Below are 16,503 nucleotides of genomic sequence, written 5' to 3' on the forward strand. Positions count from 1 at the left end.
ATCGGCACATATGCGCATGCGCACACAGGTGCCTGTGCAAGGCGTCATGGTAGTCTTTCCTTGGGTAATGTCCTGGGATTTGACTGCTACTTTTGTCCCTTATTTGGGAGTGAGAAAGTTGGCGACCCTAACTGTAAAGACATGTTGAGGTGAGTTTAACCCTACTTGAACACCCCCCCCCCCACCCGCCGGGTCGGCCGGTCCGCAAGAATATCGTCAATATTAGACCGGTCTGCGGTGCAAAAAAGGTTGGGGACCCCTGGTCTAGTCTAAGCGATGATGTAGATATGTGATTAACAGCTCGTCTTGGAATCATAGTTGCAATAAAATCTGATTCATTTTCAGAGATACTAGTGAGATGGTTTCAATCGCTGGAGAGCTGAAGACAATGGCTTGATTTTCTCAAAATTTACTGAGCAACTTTCTGCTCATTTGGTACTGTATGCCAAATGCGGCAAAATGTACTCTGACAATTTGGAGAGGGGGTCAAGATATAGTTGAGGAAGAGTAAAGGTCAAGACTGGATGTTTATGACACAAGCAGCTGCTGCACATATCAGTGATCGGCTGAATCAAAAGTGGTGATGAATCAGCATATAGAAGGGAGTTGAAAATCTTGCTGAATGGTGCCGTAGTAACAACCTCTCACTCAATATCAGCAAGACCAATGAGCCAAGTATTGACTTCAGGAGGAGGAAACCCGAAGTCCATAAGCTAGTCCTCATCGGGGGTTAAGAGGTGGAGAGAGTCAGCAACTTTAAATTCCTCAGTGTTATCATTTTAGAGGATCTGTCCTGGGACCAGCATGCAAGTACACTTATGAAGAAACTTCATGACAGCGCATGACTTCCTTAGGAGTTTGTGAAGATTAAGCATGGCTTTGAAAAACTTCTATAATTGTATGTTGGAGAGTACATTGACTGGCTGCCTGATATAGAAGGGAGTTGAAAATCTAGCTGAATGGTGCCACAGCAACAGCGTCGCACTCAATGTCAACAAAACCAACGAGCTGATTATTGACCTCAGGAGGAGGAAACCAGAAGTCTATGAGCCAGTCGTCATTGGGGGATCAGAGGTGAAATGGGTCAGCAGCTTTAAATTCCTTGGTGGTATCATTTTAGAAGATCTGTCCTGGGTCCAGCACATAAGTGCAATTATGAAGAAAGCTTGGCAATGCCTCTGTTTCCTTGGGATTCGGCATGACATCTAAAACTTTAACAAATTTTTACAGACATGTGATGGAGAATATATTGACTAGCTGCATCACAGCTTGGTATGGAAACACCAATGCCCTTGAAAAAGGCATGGATACGGCCCAGTCCATCATGGACAAAGCCCTCCCCATCATTGAGCACTGTCGCAGGAAAGTAGCATTCATCATCAAGGAACCCCATCACCCAGGCCATGGTCTCTTCTGATTCTTGAGGGGTAATAACTGTTCCTGAACCTGATGGCCCTGAGACTCCTATACCTTCTTCCTGGTGGCACAGAGAAGAGAGCATCAGCTGGGTGGTAGGGGTCCCAGATGCTGGATTCTGCTTTCTTACAACAACGCTTCGTGTAGTTGTGCTCAGTGGTAGGGAAGGCTTTGCCCGTGATGGACTGGGCCGTATCCACTATCTTTTGTAGGATTTTTCGGTTAAGAGCATTGGTGTTTCCATACCAGGCTGTGATGCAGCCAGCCAATATACTCTCCACCACACATCTGCAAAAGTTTGTTCAAGATTTAAATGTCACGCCAGATCTTCGTAAGCTTCTAAAGTAGAGGCACTGCCATGCTTTCTTCATAATCATACTTGTGTGCTGGGCCCAGGACACTTCCTCTGAAATGATGATAACAGAGGAATTTAAAGTTGCTGATCCTCTCCATCTCGGATCCCCTGATGAGGACTGGCTCATAAACCTCTAGTTTCCTCTCCCTGAAATTAATAATCAGCTCCTTGGTTTTAGAAACATAGAAAAACTACAGAACAATATACGCCCTTTGGCCCACAATTCTGTGCTGAACTTTAGAAATTACCTAGGGTTACCCATAGCCCTCTATTTTTCTAAGCTCCATGTACCTATCCAGGAGTCTCTTAAAGCCTGCCTGCACCACAGTCGCCAGCAGTCCATTCGACGCACTTCGAACTCTCTGCGTAAAAAAAAACACCCCTGACATCCCCTCTGTACCTACTTCCAAGCGCCTTAAAACTGTGCCCTCTCATGTTAGCCATCTCAGCCTTGGGAAAAAGCCCCTGCTATCCCTACGATCAATGCCTCTCATTATCCTATTCACCTCTATCAAGTCACCTCTCATCCTCCGTCGTTCCAAGGAGAAAAGGCCAAGTTCACGCAACCTATTCTCGTAAGGTATGCACCCCAATCCAGACAACATCCTTGTAAATCTCCTCTGTACCCTTTCTAAAGTCTCCACACCCTTCCTGTAATGAGGTGACCAGAACTGAACACAGTGCTCCAAGTTGGGTCTTACCACAGTCCTTTATAGCTGTAATATTATCTCTCGGCTCCTAAACTCAATCCCATGATTGATGAAAGCCAATACATGATATGCCTTCCTAACCACACAGTCAACCTGTGCAGTAGCTTTGAGTGTCCTATGGACATGGACCCCAAGATCCCTCTGATCCTCCACACTGCCAAGAGTCTTATTCTGCCATCATATTTGACCTACCAAAATGAACTACCTCACACTTATCTGGGTTGAACTCTATCTACCACTTCTCAGCCCAGTTTTGCATCCTATCAATGTCCTGTTGTAACCTCTCACAGCCCCTCCACACTATCCACAACACCCCCAACCTTTGTGTCATCAGCAAATTTACTAACCCATCCCTTCACTTCCTCTTTCATGTCATTTATAAAAATAATGAAGAGAAGGGGCCCCAGAACAGATCCCTGAGGCACACCACTGGTCACCAACATCCATGCAGAATATGACCCATCTACAACTACTGTTTGCCTTCTGTTGGCGAGCCAATTCTGGATCCACAAAGCAAGGTCCCCTTGAATCCCATGTCTCCTTACTTTCTCAATAAGCCTTGCATGGGGTACCTTATCAAATGCCTTGCTGAAATCCATATACACTACATCGACTGCTCTACCCTCATCAATATGTTTAGTCACATCCTCAAAAACTTCAGTCACATCCTCAAAAACTTCAGTCAGGCTTGTAAGGCACGACCTGCCTTTGACAAAGCTATGCTGACTATTCCTAATTATATTATGCCTCTCCAAATGTTCATAAATCATGCATCTCAGGATCTTCCCCAACAACTTACCAACCACTGAAATAAGACTCATTGGTCTATAACTTCCTGGGCTACCTCTACTCCCTTTCTGGAATAAGGGAACAACATCTGCAACCCTCCAATCCTCTGGAACCTCTCCCGTCCCCATTGACGATGCAAAGATCATTGCCAGAGGCTCAACAGTCTCCTCCCTCACTTCCCACAGTAGCCTGGGGTATATCTCATCCAGTCCTGGTGACTTATCCAATTTGATGCTTTCCAAAAGTTCCAACACATCCTCTTTCTTAACACCTATATAGTGGCACGCAAAAGTTTGGGCACCCCGGTCAAAATTTCTGTTACTGTGAATAGCTAAGCAAGCAAAAGATGACCTGATTTGCAAAAGGCATAAAGTTAAAGATGACACATTTCTTTAATACTTTAAGCAAGATTATTTCCATCTTTTACAGTTTTAAAATAACAAAAAAGGAAAAGGGCCCGAAGCAAAAGTCTGGGCACCCTGCATAGTCAGTACTTAGTAACACCTCCTTTGGCAAGTATCACAGTTTGTAAATACTTTCTGTAGCCAGCTAAGAGTCTTTCAATTCTTGTTTGGGGGATTTTCACCCATTCTTCCTTGCAAAAGGCTTCTAGTTAACCATATAACAATTCTGTGAGATTCTTGGGCCATCTTGCATGCACTGCTCTTTTAAGGTCTACCCACAGATTTTCGATGATGTTTAGGTCAGGGGACGGTGAGGGCCATGGCAAAACCTTCAGCTTGCGCCTCTTGAGGTAGTCCATTGTGGATTTTGAGGTGTGTTTAGGATCATTATCCTGTTGTAGAAGCCATCCTCTTTTCATCTTCAGCTTTTTTACAGATGGTGTGATGTTTGCTGGTATTTAATTGAATTCATTCTTCCCTCTACCAGTAAAATCTTCCCCGTGCCACTGGCTGCAACACAAGCCCAAAGCATGATCGATCCACCCCCGTGCTTAACAGTTGGAGAGGTGTTCTTTTAATGAAATTCTGCACCCTTTTTTCTCCAAACATACCTTTGCTCATTGTGGCCAATAAGTTCTATTATAACTTCATCAGTCCACAGGACTTGTTTCCAAAATGCATCAGGCTTGTTTAGATGTTCCTTTGCAAAAATTCTGACACTGAATTTTGTGGTGAGGATGCAAGAAAGGTTTTCTTCTGATGACTCTTCCATGAAGGTCATATTTGTGCAGGTGTTGCTGCACAGTAGAACAGTGACACCACCACTCCAGAGTCTGCTAGATCTTCCTGAAGGTCTTCTGCACTCAAACAGGGGTTTTCATTTGCCTTTCTAGCAATCCTATGAGCAGTTCCCTCAGAAAGTTTTCTTGGTCTTCCAGACCTCGACTTGACCTCCACCTTTCCTGTTAACTGCCATTTCTTAATTACATTACGAACTGAGGAAACGGCTTCCTGAAAATGCTTTACTATCTTCTTATAGCCTTCTCCTGCTTTGTGGGCATCATTTATTTTAATTTTCAGAGTGCTAGGCAGCTGCTTGGAGGAGCCCATGGCTGCTGATTGTTGGGACAAGGTTTGAGGAGTCAGGGTATTTATAAAGCTTTGAAATTTGCATCACCTGGCCTTTTCTAATGATGATGGTGAACAAACCAGAGCCCTAACAAGCTAATTAAGGTCTGAGACCTTGGTAGAAGTTATCTGAGAGCTCAAATCTCTTGGGGTGCTCAGACTTTTGCGTGGTGCTCTTTTCCTTTTTTTCACTCTAAAATTGTACAAAACAAAAATAATACACTAATCTTGCTTAAAATGTTGAAAAGAATGTTTCATCTTTAACTTCATGCCTTTTGGAGATCAGTTCATCTTCTACTCACTTAACTATTCACAGTAACAGAAATTTTGACCAGGGGTGCCCGAACTTTTGCATGCCACTGTATGCTCAAGCTTTTCAGTCCGCTGTAAGTCATCCCTACAATCACCAAGGTCCTCTTCCGCAGTGAGTACTGAAGCAAAGTATTCATTAAATACCTCCACTATCTCCTCTGGTTCCATACACATTTTTCCACTGTCACACTTGATTTGTCCTATTCTCTCACGCCTTATCCTCTTGCTCTTCACATACTTGTAGAATGCCTTGGGGTTTTCCATAATCCTGCTTGCCAAGGCTTTCTCATGGCCCCTTCTGGCTCTCCTTATTTCATTCTTAAGCTCCTTCCCTCTAGCCTTATATTCTAGATCTCTATCATTACCTAGTTTTTTGAACCTTTTGTAAGCTTTTCTTCTTGACTAGATTTACAACAGCCTTTTTACACCACGGCTCCTGTACCCCTACCATCCTTTCCCTCTCACTGGAATGTACCTATGCAGAACGCTACACAAATATCCCCTGAACATTTGCCACATTTCTGCCTTATATTTCCCTGAGAACATCTGTTGCCAATTTATCCTTCCAAGTTCCTGCCTGATAGCTTCATATTTCCCCTTACTCCAATTAAACGCTTTCCTAATTTGTCTGTTCCTATCCCTGTCCAGTGCTGTGGTAAAGGAAATAGAATTGTGATCACTATCTCCAAAATGTTGTCCCACTCAGAGAGCTGACACCTGACCAGGTTCATTTCTCAATACCAGATCAAGTACAGCCTCTCCTCGTGTAGGCTTATCTACATATTATGTCAGGAAACCTTCCTGAACACATGTAACAAACTTCACCCCATCTAAGCCCCTTGCTGTAGGGAGATGCCAATCAATATTGGGGAAATTAATATCTCCCGCCATGACAACCCTGTTATTATTGCATCTTTCCAGAATCTGTCTCACTGTCTGCTCCCCAATGTCCCTGTTACTATTAGGTGGCCTATAAAAAACACCCAGTAGAGTTATTGACCCCTTCCTGTTTCTAACTTCCACCCACATAGACTTGCTGACTCAGCCTTCAATGGTGATGTTGTCATCAAACTTTAAATATGGCATTGGAGCACTGCTTAGCCACACAGTCTTAACTGTAAAGCAAGTAAAGCAGGAGACTAGGCACATAGCCTTGTGGTGCACCTATGCTGATGAAAATTGTGGAGGAGATGTTGTTGCCAATCTGAACTGACTGGGGTCTTAAGTAGGCAATCGAAAATCCATTTGCATAAGGAGGTATTGAGGCCAAAGTCTTGAAGCTTATTGATTAGCTTTAGGGGATGATAGTATTGTGTGCTGAGCTGCAGTCGATAAAGAGCATCCTGAGGTATGCATCTTTGCTGCCCAGATGTTCCAGGATTGAGTGAAGCGTCAATTATATCGCATCTACTGTGGACCTGTTATCCCAGTAGGCAAATTAGAGCAGATCCAAGTCACTTCTCAGGCAGGATTTGATATGTTTTATCACCAACGTGTCAAAACACTTCATCATTGTGGATGTACGTACCATAGGTACGACTAGATGACAGTCATTGAGGCATGTTACCAAGTTCTTCTGAGGTATTGGTGTAAATGAAGCTTGTTTGAAGCAGCTGAGTACCTCAGACTGCTGAAACAAGAGGTTAAGGATCTCAGTGAACACTCCAGCCAGCTGATCAGCATAGGTCTTTAGTACTCAGCCAGGCACCCCTCCTGGGCTGAATGCTTTTCATGGGTTCACAATCCTGAAAGATGCTCTCATGTTCAGCCTCAGAGACAGAAATCACAGCATCATCTGGAGCTGTGTGAGTTCCTGATGGTTCCTCCATGTTTTGAAGGTCAAAGTGAGCTTAGGGGGCACTGAGCTCACCTGGAAGCAAATCCCTGTTGTCACCTATGTCACTTGATTTCACTTTGTTAGAGGTGATAGCATACAAGCTCTGCCACAACTGTTGAGCTGTTGAGCTTTTCTCATTGATACATGGTTAGCCCAGAATTACCCCTTAGCCTGTGAGATGGCTTTCCGGAGGTTGGGCCTGGACCTCTTCGAACTTTCTTGGTCACCAGACTTAAATGCTTCTGATCTAGCCCTCATCAGATTGTGGATCTTATGGTTCACCCAGGGCTTCTGTTTGGGGAACGCACTGAATGTTTTTGTGGTGAAACACTCATCTACAAATGTTTTAATAAAGTCTGTGACAGCCATGCTGTATTCATTGAGATCCACAGATGAGTCTTTGAATACAACCCATTCCACCAAGTCAAAGCAATTTTGGAGCCTTCCTCTTTAGTCTCTGCCTGTATGCATAATAATAATAATGTTGAGCTCTATAACAACCCACCAATGCTCTCCACTAAAATCGAGGTGAGAAGACTTTAACTAGCGGGCACTGTCTACACTACCCCGAGCTACCTGCCAGCCTAGTCATCATATGGGAGCCCAAGCACAGGAGGATGAACCCTGGGCGCCCTCCCAAGACTATGGTCAACACGCTCCTAGAAGACAGCGGTGCGGCTAATGTAGATGAACTGAACACACTGATGAGGGAGAGGGAGAAGTGGAGAGTCCATCATCGTGCCCGAAGCTGGCCCCCTAGGCCTGAGTAGTAGTACTAGTGTATGCAGGTAGGAGAAGGACAGACAAGTGATCAGATTTCCAGAAATGAGATCTGGGCATGGAATGGTAGGCATTCCTTACCTTAGTAATGTGCTGGGACCTGTGGTGCCACATGTTGTATGTTGATGGTAATTGGGTAGGGATCTTTTCAAACAAACCTGATAGAAATCCTTGACTATTATATGAAGTGCATCGTGGTGGACTGTTTCTTGTTTGTGACAGCATCATGCAATATCGTAATTGCTTGATTATAGTCAGCCACTGGTGGTATGTAAACTGCAGTCAGGATCATGGAGGAGAACTCTCTTTTTGCTCGGTATTTGAGCGTTGTGGGTTCCAGGTTGGGGGAACATGAGTACAACAAAACCATCACATTGGAGCACCACAAAGAGTTTATTTAGATTTTTTTTAGATTTAGATTATGAGGACACTCAGTCCTCGTTTATTGTCATTTAGAAATGCATGCATTAAGAAATGATACAATGTTCCTCCAGTATGATATCACAGAAACACAGGACAGACCAAGACTAAAACTGACAAAAACCACATAATTATAACATATAGTTACAACAGTGCTAAGCAATACCGTAATTCAGGGGTCCCCAACCTTTTTTGCATTGCGGACCAGTTTAATATTGACAATATTCTTGCGGACCGGCCGACCGAGGGGGGTGGGGGTAGGGTTGCCAACGGTCAAGAGTAGCAGTCAAATGCGTTGTTTACCCAGAAAGACTACAATGGCCATGAAGCCTTGCGCAGGCACCAGTGCGCATGCGCGTCATGACCTGCCGATTCCCGCCCCGCCTGTCTGCAAACCTCGCCCCCCCCCCAGCAAATCCTTTTTGGCGATTCTGTTCGTGGGGGTGGGTGTTAATCACTACTGGAATATAGGCGATAAGTGGATAATACACTCAATTTTGTATCTAAAAGGGTTTATCTAACGAATTTAATATTAAACACACAGTGCATATTTTCCTCGCATGAATATAGCGATAAGTCAATTATCAGGGGAGGACAGGGGAGCTTGAAGTGTTGAACGAACTTCCAGTAGAAGTGGCAGAGGCAGGTTCGATATTATCATTTAAAGAAAAATCGGGCAGGTATATGGACAGGAAAGGAATGGAGGGTTATGGGCTGAGTACAGGTCGGTGGGACTAGGTGAGAGTAGCGTTCGGCACGTACTAGAAGGGCCAAGATCGCCTGTTTCCGTGCTGTAATTGTTATAGGGTCACTTCTAAGTCAATAGCATCATAACATTTTGAGTAACATTTGGATATTAAACACACAGCACATATTTACCCCGTATGAACATATAAAATCATTGCAACACACCAATATCGCTGAATCAGTGGGAGCCCTGGGCTTGTTTCCCTGCAACAACACGGTCCTATCGAGGGGTGATGGGAGACAGCGATACTCGAAGGGGGTTCCTTATGGCCAGTCTATTCCGCAGTTTAGTTTTAGTTGCATTCATTGCAGAAAACTCCGCTTCACAGAAAAATGTCAGAAATGAAAGCAACGTTTTCAGTGCTTTCGTGGCTATCTCAGGATATTTAGCCTTGACTTTGATCCAAAATGCCGACAGAGATGTTATGTCAAACATACTTCTCAGCCCGTCGTCATTTGCAAGCTCGAGGAGTTGATCTCCTTCCCGCGCTGACATGGATGACGTGCGGGTCACGACCTCGCATGCGTAATGGCTGATCAGTGGCCGTGACAGGGAATGAGGAAAGGTGCAGCTGACTCATATCGCCAAATCATATCGCTTCCTCGCGGCCCAGTAGTGCATGCTCTGCGGCCTGGTACCGGTCCGCGGCCAGGTGGTTGGGGACCGCTGCCGTAATTTGATAAAGAGCAGACCATGGGCACGGTTAAAAAAAAAAGTCTCAAAGTCCCGATAGCCCATCATCTCACGCAGACGGTAGAAGGGAGAAACTCTCCCTGCCATGAACCTTCAGCACTGCAAACTTGCCAATGCAGCTCCCTGGAAGCACCCGACCACAGCCGACTCTGAGTCCGTCCGAAAATTTTGAGCCTCTGACCAGCCCTCCGACACTGAGCACCGGGCACCATCTCTGCCGAGCGCTTCAACCCCGCCCCAGCTGCTGAACAACAAGCAAAGCCGAGGACTCGGGGCCTTCCCCTCCTGAGATTCAGGATCACACAGTAGCAGTGGCAGCGAAGCAGGCATTTCAGAAGTTTCTCCAGATGTTCCTCCGTGCTCTCATGTCTGTCTCCATCAAATCAGGATTGTGCACGGTCTCCTACTTGACAGATAACAGATATTCATCACCGGAGTGGCCGCTGTGTTGCGCCGCCATCTTCTCCTGTCCTATTATAAAACACATACCTGCACCTTTTGCCTTTTCCGAGTCAGCAGTGCAGTCCATCCTGTGTATCAAAAAGTCTTCGAGTCTGATCACTGTATCTGGCATACTCTGAGTAAGCACATCTCTGTAAAATACAGAAATCTACAATTCCTCATTTCCTTATGATACAGCACCCTTGCCCTTAGGTCCTCAAAGTTGTTCTTCAGTGACTGCGCATTGACGCGTGGTAGAGGGGTCTCATCCCTCTGCTTTTCAGTCTGACTTGGAGTACTCCCCCCCCCCCACCCCACCGTATTCAAAAGCAGCTCCAGTTTTCTAATCACAAACCATAGGTTTTTCTTAAGCTTTTTATGTCTGGTTACTCTCTGCATTACTAACCACTTTGGAATGTTCGAGTAAACTACCAATTCAAAAGGTGCAAATGTAGATAATTCAAAATAAATTGCATCGAGCAGTACTTGAACAGAAGAAATATGTTTGAAAAATATGTAACTGACGGAGTTCAAAGTGTTTATGGAGAAGGGGTTATAAGCCTATCTGCTGAAATTATTATTGCCGAGCATATTGTGTATGCCACGGTTTTGACTAATAGCGCTTAGTGATTGTTCTGTGAACTTCACATTGAATGGCTGTGTGAGGGCTTTGTAGTCAACAGGGATGTTGTTTTATTAGCAGTCATATCTGGTTGTGAAATGCTGGCCTTTCCAGATGTCTGCTTTCAAGTGCAAATGAATTGGTTTCACATCTAGCTTAATACATATTTAAGATCTCATAGTCATTATATTTTTAAAATACTCTTTCCCCAGTTCAACAAGAGGAAAATAAATAGTCCACTGAACATTAGGAAGATCAAGTGGTCATTTAAAAATATATAGAGGAAGTATAGATAAAACACTAAATGATACAAGTTAATAAAAATACTGTCTAGGCTTTAAAATTATTTAAATTGCTCTTGTTCTTTGTATCTATTTTGCTTTGATATTTGGTTATCACTATTGTAAATACCAGTGAATATTATTGATTTATGTTTAATATGCATTAATAGATTTTAACTTGAATATTATTTGAACTGTCTGTGTTTGTTAAGTACAATGAACTTTCACCATTACTCTCCTTGTAATTTAAATACCAAATTAGACACAATTATGTTTAACCATATCATGAGCACATGGAGATTGTAAAACAGAAATTGGATTTATATATAAAATTTTATGATTTATACATTCCTTTTCACATAATATAGTTTCAGGTGACTAGCAACTAATAAAAAATATTTTATTTTTTTCACTTCATTAAAGTTCCTGAGAGAATGGGTCTTTCAGTTAATATTCATAAACTAACAAGGATTCATTACAGGATCCTCAAAAGCCTGATTCACATTCTATATAAGAACATAAGAAACAGGAGTAGGAATAAGCCATCTGGCCTGTCGAACCTGCTCGGCCATTCTATAAGACCTTGGCTGATCTGACTATGGACTCATCTGCCTTTTCCCCATAACCCTTAATTCCCCTACTGTACAAAAATCTATCGAACCTCGTCTTAAATATATCTACTGAGGTAGCCTCCACTGCTTCATTAGGCCGAAAATTCCACAGATTTACCACCCTTTTGAAAAAGCAGTTCCTCCTCATCTCTGTCCTAAATTGACTCCCCTAAATCTTGAGGCTATGTCCCCTAGTTCCAGTCTCACCTACCAGTGGATACAACTTTCGTACATCTATCCCTTTCATAATTTTATATGTTTCTATAAGATCTCCTCTCATTTTTCTGAATTCCAGCGAGTACAGTCCCAGGCGACTCAATCTCTCCTTATAGTCTACCTCCTCATCTCAGGAATCAACCTGGTGAACCTCCTCTGCACTGCCTCCAAAGCCAATATATCCTTCCCCAAGTATGGAGACCAGAATTGCATGCAGTCCTCCAGATGCAGCTTCACCAGTACCCTGTACAGTTGCAGCATAACCTCCCTGCTCTTAAATTCAATACCTCTAGCAATGAAGACCAACATTCCATTTGCCTTCTTGATAGCTTGCTGCACCTGCAAATTAACCTTTTGCGATTCATGAACAAGCACTCCCAAGACCCTCTGCACAGCAGCATGCTGTAATCTTTTACCATTTAAATAATAATCTGATCTTCCATTTTTTTCTTCCAAAATGAATGACCTCGCATTTACCAACATTGTACTCCATCTGCCAGACCCTTGCCCAATCCTTAACCCATCTGTATCTCTCTGCAGACTGTCTGTATCTTCTGCACAATTTGCTTTTCCACTCAATTTCGTGTCATCAGCAAACTTAGATAAACTACACTGGGCCCCCTCTCCAGATCATTAATGTATATTGTGAACAGTTGTGAGCTCAGTACTGACCCCTGCAGCACACCACTCACCACTGATTGTCAACCAGAGAAACACCCATGTATCCCAAATCTCTGCTTTCTATTGGTTACCCAATCCTATATCCATGCTAATACATCACCCCCAACTCTATGCATCCTTATCTTATGGTTAAGTCTTTTATGTGGCAGCTTATCAAACAATCATATTTCAGTAACCATTCCAAAGGTGGCATCATTGATGAAATTTGCCACCAGTTGCACTCTTTTCCAAATATCAAAGTACTTTCAATATTTGGGAGAGTATTTAAAGATCAAGACTTCAAAACTCATGAGTTGCTGGGTATCAGTGATCCTTGCCCTCGTGTATGCTTGAGAGAAGTGACTTCCAAGCACACAGGAGTGATACCATCCAAAGCTACCTTTGCAAATCTTTCAGATCCTCTGACAAGATAAATTTACCAGTGTCAGTGTCCTCTCGAAGGCCGACACATTCAGTTTCAAGACTGTAATCTCACTCAGTTGGCTACATTGGGCAGGTTAAACCTTTCATATGTTTTCCCCAAATTTCTGAAACAGGCATTCTGAATTGAACAAGGGATTACTAAGGGGTCATAGGAGGCAATTGAATGATATTCTCAAAACTTCCTTCAAAATATGTAACATCCTCATTAGCGTATAGGAATCCCTTCCCATTGACCATAAATGAAGGAGGAATTAGGATAGCATTGAGAACTTTGATTCTCCAGGAGCAAATGGAACCCTAAGAAAGCAACAGAAAAAGTGTGCTATTTCCCAAATTAATCAACTGTTCATTCCAAGCACCTTTTGAACCCACGTAGCATCATCAGCCATGAGATTCCAGTTAAGAAGAGGAAAAAGCAAAACTGATTTTGTATAATTTCTATAACTCCAGTGCAGAATTTAGTTTGTGTTTCTGGATCATTCATCTAAACCTGTGGCCATTTACACAAATACCAATCAGTTTCCATTCTAAATATTAAATGCAAACTGATCTAACTTTAACAGGAAGTCTGAGACGAGCATACCAATGTGTTGTATGGGAATGGTCGGAGTCAATCAGGCTACTCTGATTGTATGCCTTGTTTGTCTGGACATCTGGGTTTGTGCTAGGCTTGTCTGGAAGTTGCATAATAAAATTAGATTAAACTCCTCTGGCACCCACCCATCATTATATTTACAAATGTAACACAAAAGATCTGCCTGTTTGTTAAATGAATGTCAGAGGAGAAGACTGCATGAAAGTCAGAGTGAACTTTATTCTTGTTCTGGCAATAAATTACTTTTCCTTAATATGATGATTGAAATTATTAAATGTCAGTTAAGGTGACTTAGGAGGACATTGTAATTGTATGTGCTCAGACTGGTTAGTTATAGATATATTGGAATATTTTTCTGGGTTGCTGATTTGATTCCAAAGGCCAACAGAATGGAAGAAATGATCAAATGGAAGAAAGGAAGAAATGATCAAAAGTAAAATCTCTCATGTTCTCGATCAGAGCTTGATTTGGAAAAGAAAGGAAATCAGATGTTCAACGAGAACCGAATAAATCTGCAGCTGAAACTTAATAATATATGTGTTTATGAATCATGAAATTGTTCAAAGAAAATGTTTCTAAACTGTGTTTTTGGAAGTATTTTATTTGCATTCCACAAATAATGATTGTTTATTCATTTCAATTTTTGTAATTGTTTGCAGAGTGCTGGAAAATATAGACAACAAGGCAGAAATTACATTGTTGAAGATGGAGACATTATCTTTTTCAAATTCAATACACCACAGCAATCAAAAAAGAAGTGAATTTAAAGTACAACTTCCTCCTGTCGTGAGCAGTGGAACATAATAGGCAAGACATTGCACATATTCAAACTTGCAAATAAAAGGAGTTTTGATATTGGTTTCTGACTAATTGGTTAGGGACAGATTGGCATATGGCAACAATGACAATAAATTGGATCTTTGATAGGATTCATCTTATATTGATCTGACGTGGATTTAACTATATTCTAAACAACTGAACAAGATTGAATTTACTTATTTTTAAATATACATTTGGCTGTAAATCATGATTTCAACCTGACTTGGGACAGCTTGTTATTCCTTTAATTGTATTCCTCATGTTTGTTATGGAATGAGATAATGTTATTCCAATGAAAGTGTAGGTTCACTAAATGTCGACAGCTTTAATTTAAGATTAAAGCTCTACTCTAAACTGGAGCATTTCAAGAACCATATTACTCTCATGATACTTCATTAATCTCCATCACTAGATGCCAAATCTGACACACTTGACAGAAAAGACAATGGCATTGCTCCTTTCTGAATCTACAGATAATGCATGTTTTACAGTACTCCAGATGTTTACAGTCAATAAAACATTTGACAAAAACAGTCTTGGTGTGTTTGGGGATGTCTGTATTGACTGACTGTGGTGTGTTAAATGTGATATGGCACCTGGTAGTTGCTGATTACAGAATTTAAAGACGTGTATGATACAGTAACTGCCAGTGTGGGGCAGCTTTTTATTATATTTCAGAAATGGTTCTTTTCATTAAAAGATAAAGATTAAGGTGCTGATGATTTACTGAAAGCATGAATAGATGGGCATTTATTGTGAGGATAAGTACTTTCATGTCTGTATTATAGGAGTTCATGATCTAGATGGGTGTAATACAGAAGCATAAATTTATGTTTTTTTTGGTAAATTGATTTTTGTGTACAACTAGGAGATTCACCTCAGTGGTTTGATTTTATTCCTTTAGAGTTAACCCCTTTAGACATTTATAAATGCATTGTGCTGTGTTGGTGATTAAAGCTCTTTTCCAATATCATAATACATTTGTCACCCATTACATTTTCTCTTAAGTTAGGGTTGAATAGTGGTCAGTAACTTTGTGGAAATGTTTGTCGTGTGTACTTCGTTGATTTATTCACTTACAATAGATTGTTGATTGCAATTTTGTGCCATCAATTTCCAGTAAGCATTAAAAAGAAAAGGCAAAAACAAGCTTGAAACATACATCTGGAAGGGAAAATATATACCAGAAGTATTAACATTATTTTTTCTTTCAGATATGTGATTTTGTCATTTGTTGAAATTTATAATAGAACTGTATTAGTGATTTTCTTTTATATATGCCTAGAATACCTACTGGGTATGTGCTGTTGGACTGGAATTGTCTTTCCATACAGGAAGAGGAGTTTTTTTTAATTGTATATAGGAACAGTTGAGATCTGAAAAAATGTCTTTTTAAATGTCAAATGGCACACTTGACATTGTTAAAGGAGTTAGAGGCTATTGCTCTTTATTAACCACGTAAAAAACAATCCTCTTGTGCTTACTGTGAATGTTAAATATTTTAACAGAAGAAATATGATCGCCGTGGTTGTATAATTTTTGATATATGAAAATATTATGCTTGGAAAATAATCTTTGGAAAGGAATGTCTCTTGAGAAAATAACCAGTAGGAAAAGGTTTTCACTGAAAATTTCATCAACCCATTGAGCAAAGTCCATTGCGTCAGAATTGAAGAACTTAAGCATGCATGTTAACAGTCTGAACAAGAGAGCTTAGGGGGTTTAAAAACACACTTTCAATGTAGAAAATAGGAAAAATTAGTTATTGGGAAGGGTTAAGTGATAGGATAATCTTATTAATATGACCAAAATGAAGAATGTGGAATATTTCAGCAGGAATCTGTTCCTTGTGCCTCTGAATTACCTTCTGGATGTAACAGTGATTAAAATAAAGATGGGAAGGAGCATACACTCAAACTGATTTTTATAGATTCTGTTTTATAGATAGCAACTTTGATGTGTGTTGCTTGAATTTCCAGCATCTGCAGACTTCCTCGTGTTTGCGTTTATAGATTCTGTATTATGTAGGCAATGAAATAAATTGTCAAAGTAGCCCAAATCTATTGCAGAAGCAATGAAGTAACGAAGGATCTGAAAATGAGTAATCCCAGCCTCTGGTCAAATTAAGTTTTAAATAATATGTGTTCCAACCGTTTCCTTATCAAACTTGACATGGTCATGGATGATAAGTGTTTTAATATTAAAACAGTAAAATGTATAAG

The 16,503-nt window shown here is 41.3% G+C and overlaps 1 protein-coding gene across 1 annotated transcript in view; it reads left to right on the forward strand.

Moving 5' to 3' along the window:
- Positions 1-16,182, forward strand: part of ola1 (Obg-like ATPase 1) — a 173,465-nt gene extending 157,283 nt beyond the window's left edge. Inside the window, exon 11 of the mRNA XM_063050101.1 lies at positions 14,122-16,182. Within this exon, the coding sequence (XP_062906171.1) occupies positions 14,122-14,223 (102 nt within the window). The 3' untranslated portion in view covers positions 14,224-16,182. The remainder of the gene's footprint in view (positions 1-14,121) is intronic.
- The last annotated feature ends 321 nt before the right edge of the window (positions 16,183-16,503 follow it).

The sequence above is a fragment of the Mobula hypostoma genome, chromosome 6 (genome assembly GCF_963921235.1).
Source record: "Mobula hypostoma chromosome 6, sMobHyp1.1, whole genome shotgun sequence".
Classification (NCBI taxonomy): domain Eukaryota; kingdom Metazoa; phylum Chordata; class Chondrichthyes; order Myliobatiformes; family Myliobatidae; genus Mobula; species Mobula hypostoma.